This window comes from Tripterygium wilfordii, chromosome 19 (genome assembly GCF_013401445.1).
Source record: "Tripterygium wilfordii isolate XIE 37 chromosome 19, ASM1340144v1, whole genome shotgun sequence".
Classification (NCBI taxonomy): domain Eukaryota; kingdom Viridiplantae; phylum Streptophyta; class Magnoliopsida; order Celastrales; family Celastraceae; genus Tripterygium; species Tripterygium wilfordii.
The window spans coordinates 4,213,551-4,230,507 of record NC_052250.1 but is presented as its reverse complement, the minus strand read 5'-3'; the positions used below and the strand labels follow the sequence as shown (position 1 = coordinate 4,230,507).

The window sequence follows — 16,957 nt, the reverse complement described above, 5'->3', positions numbered from 1 at the left end:
GGTATTGGAATACGAGCCTCACGGAAGTAGTCTACAGCGAGTGGTAAGTCTTTTATCATTTATCATTTATCCAATATCCATATAAACAATATTTCAAAATTAAATGATATTTGGTATGTGATACGTAGGCGACTTTGGCATTAGTGGGGGGCTAGAAGAGCTGTTGCTTCATTGAGGGATGCGATTAATGATGCTGCTGACGCTATTGCCCGCAACTGGTTCGCAACATGTCACGACATTCTTGATGAGCTTGGAGAGGGACATCGTCTTGCTGATGTTACAACCCATGCTGGGGTAGTTAGACCACCACGAGTACCTCGCCGTACACAAGGTCGAGGACGTGGACGTGGAAGTGCTTTATTTGCTAACGATTTCACTATGCAGCAATCACAACTAACACAGGAAGCTCCAGCTCCAGAACCATTTACTACTCCTAGCACTTGGCCTCCACGCACTAGGAGGAGGACTGACATGTAAACAACCTTGATTATTTTACTTAACATGTAGTTTGTTAATGAATTAGAAACTTCAATTGGTACGTGATGTCATATGATACCATGTTGTTGGTAAAATTTTACTCTACTGTCAGATTTTGGTTGTTATTTCTTAATTTTACAGGTTGATTTATGGTTGTTAAAAACTGTCATGGCCTGGGTACTGCTTCTAAATATGACGCTATTACATATGGCGTCATTAGTGTTGGTGTATTATTAACACTATTTGTAACAACGTCTTTTTCAAAATATCATGAAAACGTTGTTCTAAGAAGCGTCTCCTAATTGAAAATACTATTATCACTAGTGACGCTGTTCTAAACTGCATTACTATTGATGACGCTGTTGATAACAACGTCAAAAGTCATTTCAGTAAAAAAAACATGAGAAGGCCATTATGGTATTTAAAATCTGGTAAAAGCCCTGTACGAAAAAAAACTCTATGACACGCCAAACACAGTTTTTGTCAATAAAACTCATCTCCCAACACCACAGCTTTTTATTTGCTATCATCTTGGTGGGTCGAAACACAAAAGACTCCCAAACATACATGTGGTAACAACCAATAAGATTGGCGTTTGGCTCACGTGCAACTGTTCAAGAACTTGCGTTTCGCATTAAAAACTTTGTGGGTGTTTGGCAGTGTGTTTGCACTGCGTTCAGTTGCAACACACCTCACAGCACCACATTTTTTTGTGACACGCCAAACAGCTTTTGCGTTCCAACTCACCTCACAGCACCACAACTTTTTACCTCACAGCACCTCACCACACCTCACAGCACTCCCAAACGCTTACAACGTATGTTGAATTGTCCTACGTAATCAAATTAGGTCAATTATTTTATTTTAGATTAATGTACAATATAAACATTAAGTTATTTTATATTAATATTATTAGTCATCTAATATAACCGTAATTTAGATACGCCAAACGCACCTCACAGCACCACACCGCACCGCACCACAGTTTTAAAAGTGATGCGCCAAACAGCTTTTTGCGTTCCAACTCACCTCACAGCACCACAGTTTTATAACTCACAGCACCACACCACACCTCACAGCACCTCACAGCATTGCCAAACAAGCCCTTTGATTTGGGTCCGTTGCTACAGCCAGGAAACAGCCTAGTTGGTCTCCCCCTATAGAAACACAAGCCAGAAACTGCCACGTGTCCCACAGATTCATGGCCAAGAAAAAATATTCACACATACATATATATAAGTTTTTAATTCCTGAAAAAAATAAATTCTTAAACCCTCTCTTTCAATGCTCTGTACCTCCATTTAGGTTAAGCTTCCCGAATCTTCATAAACCGTGAGATTCAATCACACAATTTGGAGTGATTTACAGAGAGAAAGTTGAGAAGTTATTCTACAGAGCGGGAGGATAACAGAGTGGTTACATGTGAGTGAGAGAATTCAGGGAGAGGTGTTCTAGAGAGAGAAATTGATTGGGGAAGAAGATGAAGATACAGTGCAACGTGTGCGAAGCTACTGAGGCAAACGTTCTGTGCTGTGCGGACGAGGCTGCACTGTGTTGGGCGTGCGACGAGGAGGTTCATGCGGCTAATAAGTTTGCGAGTAAGCATCAGAGAGTTCCTCTATCTAATTCTTCACCTCAGATGCCCAAATGCGATATCTGCCAGGTACATCTTCTGTGTTACATGATTTTTTTCATTGAATTTCGATGTGCGTCAATTCCTGTCCGTAATCATATTTGTTTGTATGTATGGAAACATGTACGCACAACATGCTATGCTTTTTTGATAGCCAGGGGAATAGGGTTTTAATTGAATTGAACTCGGAAGTGTTAGGGCATAATTAATAAATTGTATTCAAGAAATGTTTTCTTTTCTTTGTGGGATCATGTCTTCTAATTTGATTAGTAGAATGGGGGAGAAAAATTGGTAGTTCTACTTGGCTCTGATTTCGGGAAGAGACTGTTGTTTGTGGTAATTTTTGGTACAAGCAACAAGCATAGGAATAAACTTTTATTTGGCTCACTTGTATTGTTTGTTGGTTTTTCCCTTTCGGTTTTTTGTTTGTTTGTTTCTTTCTTGTTTTTTATTTTGCGGTGGGTGGCTATAGATGGATGAAGCGGGGAAAAAATGGGTGAATAAGCATATAGACAGGTTAATGTGAGGTGGGAGACTACTGATGAACTTCCAAATTCCAACGACATTGTTTGGCTAGGGTTATTAATGATTTTGTGAAGGGTGACTGTCTATTCCATTTCAATTGTCCTCCTTGTTTTATAGGAGAAACTGGCATCTAATAACAGTGTCAAGGAAGTTCAGCACTTGATCCTTTGCGTTTCTATAATTTTATTGTGCTTCACCTTTTATTAAGACCATGCAAGCCTCATTACCTCATGTGGAGAGACTGTAGTCCGCCAAGGCTTGCCCTAATTTTCAACGTTGTTGTGGGAGCTTAAATAGATTTAAACATTAGTTAGATATTACAAAACAAAAGGGGGTTTATAAGTCGTCTTGTCAGGAAATGGATAGAATAAGTTGGTCTTGGTTTCATGGACAAAGTGAAGCGGATGTTACTGTTTGTTGAGGCAATAAGATATTAAGATACATGGTAGTATTTATTGGAAATTTGAAATGAAATGACCAATGGCACCAGCACTGCAACATTTTCCTCATGACACCCGCTTTGGCTTTCCAGCTAGATGCTAGGCAGGTGGACCTAATTTATCATGGTGGTTACATATTTTTGTGTGTTTCTTCTGGCTTGTTTTTAGTAAACAGTCTCTTATTTCTGGGTCAAGTCGTTTCTTTCTCTTTTTATAGTGATACCAAAACTGTTTGGATAGTTCCCACCCCTGTCTTTTTTATTCCTATCTTCTCTTTATTTTTTATTTTATTTCCCCGGCTTATTAAAAAACTTGATGTGGAGTTTAGTACCTGCTAAAAGTATAACGATTCTAAACCCAAATTATACTCGCAAGTGCACGAATCAATTGTAGTATAGAAGTGGCAAATACGAGTGTCGTACCCACAGGGACTGAATATTAAATATATGCAATTCCAACTCTTCGTAATTATCAATGGAACAAAATAAATAAGGATTAACACAAATAAACAAACACTAGGGATCCGAATTCACCAACTCTATTGTATTTAAATTATTTAGCCGACAATTATCATTTCATTCATGCATGTCAAAGATCAAATCGCCTAATTTATGTAATAGTCATGGGCATTTGACTTACTACGTCTATTCCCAATTGCAACCATCCATGGGCATTTGGATTGGCTAGGACAATCAAGAATGCATTAGGATTTATGGTAACTTATGTAGCGATCACAAAGATCCTAGCATATGGCATTTATGTCTAGGTAACTCCGGTATTAATTGCAAGAAGCTGGTCTCAAATTGGACATGGGCATTTGCCTCAATTTGCATCATGGTAATCAAACCTAGATGGTAGCTAAGCATCAAGATTTAATTATCAATAAAGAATAGCTAATTAACACTTGACATAGCATAAATAAACTAATAATTAATCAAACCAAATTTATTTAGATACAATAGAGTGGATCCATCATCACCCTAGTAAGAGGATTAGTTCCTCATACTAGATTTACAAAACCAACAATTGATCTCATAAAATTCTAGAAAGAATATGTGAGAAAATTGTTGTAAAAGAGAAAATAAAACTCAAGAACTCACTGCTTGGTTTTTGTCCTCCTCTTGCCTCTTTCTCCCCTCCTTTAATGTTGTCTTGTATTCCTTCCTCTCCTTTCTCCCCTTTCCCTCCTTTCTCTAGCTCTCTATTTATAGGAAATTAGGAGCTATCCATCCATTGAGAATTTTCAAACCAAAAATGTTGAATGGCCAAATATGTCAAAGGAAGGGATGTCACCACCATTGAAAAATAGTGTTGCACATGACCAATTTGTACTATAAAAATGATGGTGATGCAGGGAATGATGTCAAGAGAGATATACATATATGTGTATATATGTATAGGTGGAAATGGTAATGGTTTTGACAAATCATGTGGTGGGCTTTCAAATGATAATCAAAGAAATGGGTCAAGATGGTAGTGGACACAAGCAAATGGGCTCTTCACGAAATGTGCCAGCAAATGTTGAACATGGGTTGGTATGAATTGGGCCTGAAAATATAAAAACAAATATAAAGTGAGTGAGAATGATATTTGCATTTTAATGGTGTAATACTCACTTTAAGCCTTAATTATCTAACAAATGCCTTAATAATTCATTATTAAAAGTGTACATTTTTGGCACTTATCACAACCCCCAACCAGCTTATTGCTAGCCCCTAGCAATTCAAGCGTGCAGAAGATTCATGTCATATATGCAAATAATCCAATTATCTCGTTAGTATGAATATATTCAAAAATCCACCAACCACTATCACTAGAACAAATCATTCTGACTAAATCTCATACCACCCATTCTATCTTAGCGTGATGTGTAGTGCGTAGCGAATTTAACATAAATACGTGGCTTTAATTTAATCTTAACACAAACATTGCAATATCACAAGAATCATCAGACTCAATGAATAATCAAGGGATTTTATTTATCGACTCTTCATTTTTTTATTTTTATTTTTTAATTATTTTATATATATATATATATATATATATAATATTTTTATGTGACTTGTGCAATGCTCAGTCTCATTAAGCTTTCTAAATGACCCTTGTAACAAGCGTTCAACCAATGACTCCCAATCCAGTTGGCTCAGGGCATTAGGTGTAAAGACACCCCAACGGGTTTAATAACTCGAGTCAAAAAGGCTACAAAACTTCACTTGTCACATAGGTTGATGTCTTGATTTTTCTACCTTTTTACGCGAACACTCACTGCTTACTGAGGCAAGAGGCCCGGTTACTCAGCGGAAAAACTTATAGACACTACCGTTTTTTTTTTTTTTTTTTTTTTTTTTTAAATTTTTTTATAGATATATACATGTATCCCAAGATATTAATATTCAAAGAATTCCAATTCAACTCAAGAAAATCACAATATTCATAATTAATCTTAAATATCATACCCCGCAAATATGTAATTCTGTGCAATTGATTAAATTATTAAATAGAATAGGTGAGACAAAACTAAAGTCAGAAAAATCCACAAGTGATTATGGGTTTTCAACTCAAATTATTATCCACACTTTAGAGATATTCAGACCATTTCAGAAATATGGTAGAAACATGACTTCCAAATCACAAGCAAATATATTTTTTTAAAAAAAAAAAAAAAAATAAAATAAAAAATACGTAACTACACAACATAGACATATCGCAAACAAACGGTTCTAAGACTCAATATTCCCAAAGCACCGTAAACAAACGGAATTTGTCTCAACACCAGGATCCTTGAGACTGGATGCTAGGTTACTATCAACCTAACTAAAGAGATGTACCCCGTAGCAAAGGGTAAAAGGCTAACAAGGCCTTACAATAGGTTGTCATTCTCTAAGAGTTTCTGGTCGGCTCAATGGAACAAAAGCCAAGGTCAACAGTCCTTTGTATCTCCACTTTGGGGCTTTACAATTATGGACATTTCGTCCAGTCCATGCTTAGGACTCCCAAATACCTTATCGGTGGTTGTTTCCTGGACAAACTACAATTACTTAGCTGGTTGAGTTGGCATCCCTCCAAGAGATCAACTACAAGTGTTTCAAGCTTGCACCTAAGGTAGCACAGCACTTGCCTCCTCTAGCTAAATTTTTTTTTTTTTTTTAATCAAACCAATTCCTCCCCCACTTAAAATCTTGCATTGTCCTCAATGGGAAAAAAAAAAAAAAAAAAACTAAATATGAAAATGAAATATGATAAACTGTGGTTCAGAGAAATACAACCTGATGCAAAAAATTTGGATCATTGGATTGCTATGTTTTCAATGCCGTATCATATCCATGAGCACGGTCAACATGCTCTCCAGCCTCTGTTGTCCAGCCTCTAATGTTTGTAGCCCCATCTCGAGCCGGGCTATCGCTACACTCACGCGATCTGGTTGTTGAGACACTGCAACTGCTGAGGAGGACTCGTCAGATGATGATGTTAAGGGTTCTTCCTGGGGCTGCTTCTTTCTAGAAGAAGATGTTTGCAAACGGTGAACGCTTTGACGCCATGTCGTTTTTTTTAGCATGGTGACCTGATATCCCGAAGATGCCTGAGGCAAAGGAGGTCGAATGCTTTTGTACGAAAGCAACCTTGTGATAAGCCGTGGGAAAAATAACTTTCCTGCCTTTGTTGGCTTCTTCTCGACGAAAGATTTGGCTGTGAAAATTATGGCCAGATAGATCTTCCCAATGTCAAACCAATACCCTTTATACATAGAGTATAAAACTGACAAGAATTTTCCCCGTCGTTCTTGCTCATGGCCAATAGGACACAGATTTTTCCGGATAGCATCATCCAACAACCACATCTTTGGTGGCAAGTAGGCTCGGCGTGTAGCATTGGTGTGTTTATTCCTCTTTCCGCTACACATATCATCAATCATTTCCTGCTTTGATACAAAGATCGGTTGTCGAAATCCAATGGTCGTATCATATGCTGGTGGATACCCTAAGCAGCAACACAGATCTGTTGTTGTGAAGTGAACAGTCAAACCAGCTATAACAACCTGGTAAACAGGTTGATTCCCAGTCCGTTCACTTCGTGGTAGCTCGATGAGAGTGTGATAGAAAGAACGAATGATTTGAGGATACACTAGTAAATTATCTTCTGGATCTGGATCTACGAGGAACAACAAGGAATGCTCCCTCAGGTAGTGCATCGCCCATCTGTTGATGACGTCTCGCTGTATCTTTTCATCAATTCTACACTCAGGAATGATTTCAGCTTCATTGAATAGTGCAAACCTGGACTGGGATTTTGATAAGATAGTGCGTGGGCGTCTCGGCATATTTTCTGATCTTTTCTAGAGAGAGAAAAAAAAAAAACACACTCCAAGAAAAAAAAATTGATTTGAGAATAATAAAGAAAAAGTACTACAAGTACGGAAGAAATTTGGGGTACCTGTCACATCACCAGTCTATTTACCATCACGCTCCGCTGTTCAGTTCAATGCTCGATGAAGACCAAAATACTTTTGTTTTCAAATAAATAATAATAATATATAAAAAAAAAAAATAAAAACAAAAATAAGACAGAAATATGGGTTGCCTCCCATAAGCGCTGTATTTATCGTCTGGGCAAGACGAAGTGTTCCCAACACTCAATTACCTGGGTCTTGGAGAGTAATGCTGGACACTGTTGTGTCATAATTAACTTCCAAATAAGGTTTTAGGCGATGACCGTTAACCTTGAATTCATTTCCCGTCTCCAAGTTTTTAATGTCAACAGCTCCATGGGGATATGCTCGAACAACTTGAAATGGGCCATACCATCTTGAACGTAACTTCCCTGGAAAAAGTTTTAGACGAGAGTTAAACAAAAGTACCTTTTGACCAGGAAAAAATTCTTTCATTGTGATGCGCTGATCATGATATCTTTTTGTCTTTTCCTTATAAATCCTCGCATTTTCGTATGCCTCGTCACGTAGCTCGGCAAGTTCATTGAGCTGCAGTTTCCTCTTCTCACCAGCTGCATCGTAATCAAAATTCAACCTTTTTATCGCCCAGAATGCCTTATGCTCAAGCTCTACAGGAAGATGACAAGCCTTGCCGAAAATCAAACGATACGGAGACATGCCAATTGGAGTTTTATATGCAGTGCGATATGCCCAAAGAGCATCATTCAATTTTATACTCCAATCAGTTCTTTTGATATTCACAGTCTTCTCCAAAATTCGTTTAATTTCTCGGTTAGAAATCTCTGCTTGTCCACTGGTTTGAGGATGATAAGCAGTGGCAATCTTATGCGTGATATTGTACTTGGCAAGAAGTGTAGACACACTCCTGTTCAGAAAATGCTTCCCTTCATCATTGATTATAGCACGAGGAGTGCCATATCTTGGAAATATTACACCTTGAAGTAACCGGATTACCACCTCACTTTTGTTGGTTGGGCTTGCAACAGCTTCAACCCACTTGGACACGTAATCTACTGCCACTAGTATATATTCATTCCCGTGAGACTTGGGAAATGGCCCCATGAAATCTATTCCCCAAACATCAAAGATTTCAACCACCAAAATATTGTTGAGTGGCATTTCATTCCTGCGAGAAATGTTGCCAAGTTTCTGACAATTTTCACAGGTAGAGCAGAAACTGTGGACATCCTTGTGAAGAGTTGGCCAATAGAACCCTGATTGTAAAATCTTTGCAGAAGTTCTCTGGGTACCAAAGTGACCACCACAAGCGAATGTATGACAGAATTGTAGAATACTCTGTTGTTCTTGTTGTGGCACACACCTTCGAATGATTTGATCAGCACAATGCTTGTATAAATAAGGCTCATCCCAAAAATAATGCTTGGCTGTGGAGAAAAATTTCTTCCGTTGTTGGTGAGTCCAGTTTTTGGGAATAACACCTTTTGCAAGGTAATTGGCAATATCAGCATACCAAGGTGTCTCAATTTGTACGGAGAAAAGTTGTTCATCAGGAAAAGTTTCATTCAATGGAAGCTCCGTCTTCTCACCATCGTTTGTTTGAACAATACGAGAAAGATGATCTGCCACAACATTTTCTGCTCTTTTTTTATCTCTTATCTCCAAATCAAATTCTTGGAGCAATAACACCCAGCGAATCAATCTCGGCTTTGAATCTTTTTTAGACAACAAATATTTGAGGGCCGCATGATCGCTATAGACAATCACCTTAGATCCAATCAGGTATGATCGGAATTTTTCCAATGCAAAAACTACAGCCAACAATTCTTTTTCTGTTGTTGAGTAATTAAGTTGGGCATCATTGAGAGTACAACTTGCATAGTAAATGACATGTGGTAGCTTGTCAACTCTTTGCCCCAAAACCGTTCCAATTGCATAGTCACTGGCATCACACATGAGCTCAAATGGTAAACTCCAATCTGGTGCCATCATGATAGGTGCAGATGTAAGTAATTGCTTCAATTTGCGGAATGCTTGCAAACACTCATCATCAAAGTGGAAAGTGGCATCCTTGGATAGCAAATTGCACAATGGCTTGGAAATCTTCGAAAAGTCTTTGATGAAACGACGATAGAACCCTGCATGTCCGAGAAAAGATCGCACACCTCGTACAGAATTCGGAGGTGGCAATCTAGAAATAACTTCGATTTTTGCTTTGTCAACGGCAATCCCTTTCTCGGAAATAAGATGACCAAGAACAATACCTTCGTGAACCATAAAATGGCATTTCTCCCAATTAAGCACCAAATTAGTCTTCTGGCATCTCTCCAGAACCAAGGCAAGATTGCACAAGCAAGTATCAAAAGATGATCCGAACACGGAGAAATCATCCATAAATACTTCAATAATGTGGCCCACCATGTCAGAAAATATACTTGTCATGCACCGTTGAAAAGTAGCTGGTGCATTGCAAAGCCCAAATGGCATTCTTCTATATGCAAATGTCCCAAAAGGACATGTGAAAGTTGTTTTCTCTTGATCCTCTGGTGCGATCACAATTTGATTATAGCCAGAGTAGCCATCAAGAAAACAATAATGGGAATGGCCCGCCAGTCTTTCTAGCACCTGATCTAGAAATGGTAAGGGAAAGTGATCCTTTCTTGTGGCAGAATTCAGCTTTCGATAATCAATACAAACACGCCACCCTGTCTCTTTTCTTGTTGGGATGAGCTCATTGTTCTCATTAGTAATTACCGTGATTCCAGATTTCTTGGGAACCACTTGAACAGGACTGACCCATTGGCTATCAGAAATAGGATAGATGACTCCTACATCCAACAACTTCAATATTTCAGATCGAACTACCTCCTTCATCGATGGATTGAGACGTCTTTGTGCTTCACGTGAGGATTTTGAATCTTCTTCCAGTAAAATTCGGTGCATACACATAGTGGGACTTATGCCTTTGATGTCAGCAATGGACCACCCAATGACACTTTTGTATTGTCGTAGCACCCTCAAGAGACTTTCTTCCTGGGGCTCAGTAAGGTTAGCAGCGACAATGACAGGTAATGCCTCTTTAGCACCAAGATAAGCATATTTCAAATGATCTGGAAGTTGCTTCAACTCTAGCTTTGGTGGAGATTCAATAGAACGAACCACTTTCGGAAGTGAAGGACCGAGAGCTTCAAATGTGCGAATCCACCTCTGATTCAGTGGTTGTTGTGCCTGAAAATATGCACAAAATTCTGTAACTTCACCATCGTCTTCAACTTGCAGTTCAGGAAACGCAAGACAAGTTGCCAAATGGTCAATAGATTGATGCTCCAAAAATGAATCATAAATTAAGCCATCAACAGCTTCAATGCTAAAACACTCCCCTGTATCAGAAGGGTGTCTAGTAGCTTCAAATAGATTAAATTCCACCGTTTGTCCTTGTACAGTCATGGACAAGCAACCCTTTTGTACATCCACAATAGTTCCTGCAGTGGCTAAGAAAGGCCTCCCCAGAATAATTGGTATGTTTCTGTCTTCCTCCATATCAAGGATAATAAAATCTGCTGGAAGGAGAAATGTATCAACTTTGACAAGAACATCTTCTATGATACCACGTGGAAATTTTATTGACCGATCTGCCAATTGCAAAGTGATTGAAGTTGGTTGTAATTCCTTTTCGAGACCAAGTTGCACAAAAACTGAATATGGCATTTGTTAGATAATTAAGGCTTAAAGTGAGTATTACACCATTAACATGCAAATATCATTCTCACTCACTTTATATTTGTTTTTATATTTTCAGGCCCAATTCATACCAACCCATGTTCAACATTTGCTGGCACATTTCGTGAAGAGCCCATTTGCTTGTGTCCACTACCATCTTGACCCATTTCTTTGATTATCATTTGAAAGCCCACCACATGATTTGTCAAAACCATTACCATTTCCACCTATACATATATACACATATATGTATATCTCTCTTGACATCATTCCCTGCATCACCATCATTTTTATAGTACAAATTGGTCATGTGCAACACTATTTTTCAATGGTGGTGACATCCCTTCCTTTGACATATTTGGCCATTCAACATTTTTGGTTTGAAAATTCTCAATGGATGGATAGCTCCTAATTTCCTATAAATAGAGAGCTAGAGAAAGGAGGGAAAGGGGAGAAAGGAGAGGAAGGAATACAAGACAACATTAAAGGAGGGGAGAAAGAGGCAAGAGGAGGACAAAAACCAAGCAGTGAGTTCTTGAGTTTTATTTTCTCTTTTACAACAATTTTCTCACATATTCTTTCTAGAATTTTATGAGATCAATTGTTGGTTTTGTAAATCTAGTATGAGGAACTAATCCTCTTACTAGGGTGATGATGGATCCACTCTATTGTATCTAAATAAATTTGGTTTGATTAATTATTAGTTTATTTATGCTATGTCAAGTGTTAATTAGCTATTCTTTATTGATAATTAAATCTTGATGCTTAGCTACCATCTAGGTTTGATTACCATGATGCAAATTGAGGCAAATGCCCATGTCCAATTTGAGACCAGCTTCTTGCAATTAATACCGGAGTTACCTAGACATAAATGCCATATGCTAGGATCTTTGTGATCGCTACATAAGTTACCATAAATCCTAATGCATTCTTGATTGTCCTAGCCAATCCAAATGCCCATGGATGGTTGCAATTGGGAATAGACGTAGTAAGTCAAATGCCCATGACTATTACATAAATTAGGCGATTTGATCTTTGACATGCATGAATGAAATGATAATTGTCGGCTAAATAATTTAAATACAATAGAGTTGGTGAATTCGGATCCCTAGTGTTTGTTTATTTGTGTTAATCCTTATTTATTTTGTTCCATTGATAATTACGAAGAGTTGGAATTGCATATATTTAATATTCAGTCCCTGTGGGTACGACACTCGTATTTGCCACTTCTATACTACAATTGATTCGTGCACTTGCGAGTATAATTTGGGTTTAGAATCGTTATACTTTTAGCAGGTACTAAACTCCACATCAATCTTCTCTTTATTTTTTATTTTATTTCCCCGGCTTATTTGCTGGATATCCTTGATGGTCATCGCCTCTTCATTAAGTGCTTATAAAAAGTCATGGATCTATGTTTTTGTTCGTGTGCTTGTGGTGGATTGGTGGGTCATTGCCTCATTGGGTGCACAGGTTTCAGGTTTAAGGGTTCTAACCGGTTCATGTGCCACCTAAAAATGTTGTCTCCAACACGTAAATGCTAAATAATTTTTTTTTTATTGAAGTATTGAATAGAGAAAACTAGGATTAAAGGAGGCTGTAGCTAGACCAAATATTATGAAAAGAGAATTTGCAAAGTCGACTAAAAAATTATTGAAGGTGAACCACATAGTTGGGATCAAGGCATAGATGACGATGATGAGGATTGTTGTAGAGATAACTTCCTCTCTTAAAGGGAAGAGACTTTATTCTTTTTGGCCAAGGAGCAATCCTTGCACAAATTGTTGCATTTCATGAATGAATATACTGATCTCTCTCTCTTTAAGTGTTAATAAATTCTTGCATAAGTGGCTTGGAAATATCAAATTTAAGCTAAAATAATTCTTTGCCAAGTTTTCTTGAACACCTGATGCGCTTCTTGGATAGCAGTGTATCAGACTATCAGCCAGCCCACTTTCAGAGGCTAATGACATATACTTTGATCATCGTCGTGCCTTCTTAATGTAGAAGTTTGATGAAATAACTAATTGTAAGATGATTACTGACTATACAAGATATATATGTTTGTACTATATGTATATATGGATCAATGTATGCTCATCTGTCTATTTCCCTGTCATGTCTTCCCCTTTTCTTGTAACTGGTATTTCAAGGCAGGCTTCACCACAGTATTGGTACATGTTTTTGAATTGCTGAATATTGAAGTATATTCTAATTGTAGTGTAGTGAGTCGAGTGAGTCTCCATTCCTTTGCAGGATGCATCTGGATTTTTCTTCTGTCTAGAAGATCGAGCTTTACTCTGCAGGAAATGTGATGTCTCCATACACACAGCAAATTCTTTCGTGTCTGCTCATCAGAGGTTTTTGCTCACTGGAGTAAAAGTGGGCCTGGAACTGGGTCGTACTGATCCTGGGGCATCCTCATCTGCAGGAAAGTCGCCTTCTGAGGAGAAAACCTCAGAAACAAAAGCTCGTCCAACATCTAGAAAGAGTACTCCAATGCAGTTAGCTAGTGAATACAGGGAGATTTTACCAGCACAGATTAGTGGAACGGGGCAAGTTGTGCCGACAAAAGTCCAATTTGCTGGTGGTTCTGCAGCTGGAAGCATTCCACAATGGCATATGGATGAATTTCTTGGACTAACAGAGTTTCATCAGAATTTGGGCTATATGGATAATGGGTCATCAAAGGTATGGTTGTAGGTCTTTTATTCTGTTGTTATGGGACTTTGCTCTTATCAAGGTTGTTGCTTTATTACTGCAAGAGGTCATTTTGCATTTTTGCTAATACTACGATCAATGAACCATTATGTTTTACACATACTCAATTACTCATAACAATAAGCTCATAAATGTGACCCTCTCTCTTCTCTTTGCGTTCGTGCACCTTGCTGAACATGTAGCTGCTGCCCAAAGAAAGAAAATTTAGTGGGATGTAAGCCACAATGCACATGGTTGAGTTCTGCAATTATCCACATGGCCGGTCTGGTTTTCACTTTGTAAGACAAGTGGACCTGCTAGCTTATATTCCAATTGATGGGAAATGGCATAATTTCTTGGTGAGTTTGTTTGATATGGCTGAATGCTGATTTCGATATGTGGTAGGAGGTAAAGTTGTTGTTCATGGTAGAAAATGTTTCATTAATGTACGGACAATGAACTCTGTACTCGTTCATATTGGTTTCTGTTTCATTGCACACCAATATGTTCTTTTTAATTTGGAGATGAGGAGTTAGAATGCATTCATCTTATACTTGTGTCTCTCTGTCCGAGGTCAGGGTGGTGAGGAGCAACCAATGAAGTACTCTTTTATTATTTTTTTCCCCAAATGATGGCTCTGACATGGACTGTATTTGAAAACATAAAAGTTATACCATTAATAAAGAGATTGTAAAATGTTGTGCAATTAGGTTTTTGTTATGATGTTGTTGCCTATGTTATTGCTGTCAAAATGTAGCGGATATTCTTTCTTAAATTTATGGTTGTACTGTGCAGATATTCTATCTTAAAAGCCCTTGTTGAAAGACGCATGAAAGAGGAGAATCATTAATGTGGTCACTGCAAATTCTTTGGTTTTAGGAGAGCTGCTCCCTTGTCTGACAATGATGTAGTTTAGATAAAATTAATTCCTTTTGTTTTCTCGATTATGCTGGAACTATATCTTTTATGTCTATGCAGGAACTATATCTGACTATATGGATTGGATACTTAATGGATCAATTTGCTGCATGTGTACATGTATGCCTTGTTTATTCGTCATGTGTGTGCAAGGACCGAGGAAATGGCAACTTATTTATCCTCTGCCATTGGCTTATTGATTAACGCATGTTGTGTCATAGGAAAGCCACACACAATATATGATACCCAGGGAATATTAGAAGGTTCTGTGAAGGACATATATACATAGCCTTTCACTCGCATTGTTGGGGAGACTATTTCCATGATTTGAACCTGAAATATGAAAATTGCTGTAAAATTTCTTATTCATGTAACTTGTTTCTGGCCAGGCACAATACACCTGCATATTTGGATTTTTGTTTGGGTTTTCCTTATCTGGCTTTTCTTGTAATTTGTTTTCCTTCTTCAAATAGCTTTTACATCTAGTTTGTTCATTAACCTGCCATTTTGGCCCTATAGATTTATCTCACTTGGTTGTTTCTGATTTCATTAGTTTTATGTTCTTCCAAGGTCAATGGTTGATGAAGTCTCTTACTCTCCTTTCCCTTTGGTTTACATTGCTTCTTTTAGGCTGATAGTGGCAAGCGTGGAGACTCTGATAGCTCCTCATTTTTAAGATCTGCCGAGGAAGAAATAGGCGATGATGAATGCTTGGGTCAGGCGCCTGAAACCTCCTGGGCCGTGCCACAGATTCCTTCCCCACCTACAGCCTCTGGGCTCTACTGGCCAAGAGGTCTCCAGAATCAATCAGATAATGCAGCTTTTGTGCCTGATATATCAAGTTTTACTACGCAAAAGAGCCACCCTTTCCAGCGCCATGGCATTGTCTCAAAACGGCATCGACAAGCGTAGGCACTGAAGTCGCTTCAAGCTTCATACTTGGGATATTTCAGGCTTCAGTCTATGTTTTTTTAGGCTTGTGGTATGTTTCTCTCTGAAGTACTGGAAGACATGGTTGTTAGTCTGGCACGTGCGAGGAAGAAGCAAATTTTAGTGAGACTTTGCGCCTGAAGCTTACTATTTTAGTAGTGTTACCAATAATCTACCAGAACCATGTGGGTATAATTTCTCATTATTAGTATTTTTGCAGTTTTTTTTTTTTTTTCTTTTGGTTTCTGGTTTCTGAATTTGGGAAGACGGAAAGCTATCCAGCCGGCAGCCGTTTATATAGTCCCTATTATTAGGGTAACTGAGGGGATGTGTTCTGAATTTGTGTCGAGAATAAAAAATTCTTGGAGCTGCACTTGTTGCAGGTGCCTGTAGGGGCATCTCGTGTAACGATCATGTGCCCTAATTCTAAACCAAGGCGCTTGTTTGGCCAAGTTTTTGCGTTTCTGTCTGAAATTTGACAAATTTTGGTCTTATGGTACTTGCAATGCAAAGGTGGTTACAACTTAGCTTGATGGAAACTCTTGTTCTTTGCCTGGTACTACATTGTAACATGGTGCATATGATTATATTCCAGAGAGACCTTCAAAAGATTGTAGGCCAGAGGGACCATCACACCTCTGCAATCCTCTTACTCCATCTCTGCCTTCGGGAGCTTTAACTCATGCACTAGAATCCCTGGCCCAACCACTCGTCTATTCAAATTGGACCAGAGTATTCCCCACTCTCCCATCCCCATAAATCTACTCATTACCACAATCTTATTGTGGATAAATAAAATGACACATGACAGGTCAACATGTTATGTGGTTTGGCAGCGTAGATTGTATTGCTCTTTAGGAAGAATCGTGCTAGGTATGAAGAGGTGCAGAAAATGCTAAGTCTCAGTCTCAGCCTCTCCCAAGAATTTCCTAACAAATCCCAAGCTAACATTCAAATTCAAAAGATCAAGATTAGGGAGATTTGATCCTACCAGACGATAATATCAAAACGTCTTCTTTATCTCTTAACCCAGTCAACTCATATATAGGAGGTAGAGAAATGAGCCAAGGTACGCTTCACATTGCTTTCTTATTCACTTTCACTTTGATTCTCTGAGGAGTACTGACTTGGGCGTCGGAGTGTCCCCAAGCCATGAAAAGCTGCCTTTCCCTTATTCCTGTAGAATTTCTTAGAGGCTTGTCGCTCAGT

At 38.4% G+C, this 16,957-nt stretch overlaps 1 protein-coding gene across 1 annotated transcript; it reads left to right on the top strand.

Moving 5' to 3' along the window:
- The first annotated feature begins 1,749 nt into the window (after positions 1 to 1,749).
- LOC119986099 (B-box zinc finger protein 22) lies at positions 1,750 to 16,275 on the top strand. Its single transcript, XM_038830651.1, has 3 exons — positions 1,750 to 2,140; positions 13,457 to 13,891; positions 15,449 to 16,275. Exons 1-3 carry the CDS (start codon positions 1,958 to 1,960, stop codon positions 15,728 to 15,730), a joined length of 900 nt encoding a protein of 299 aa, XP_038686579.1. The 5' UTR covers positions 1,750 to 1,957; the 3' UTR covers positions 15,731 to 16,275.
- Positions 16,276 to 16,957: the final 682 nt, after the last annotated feature.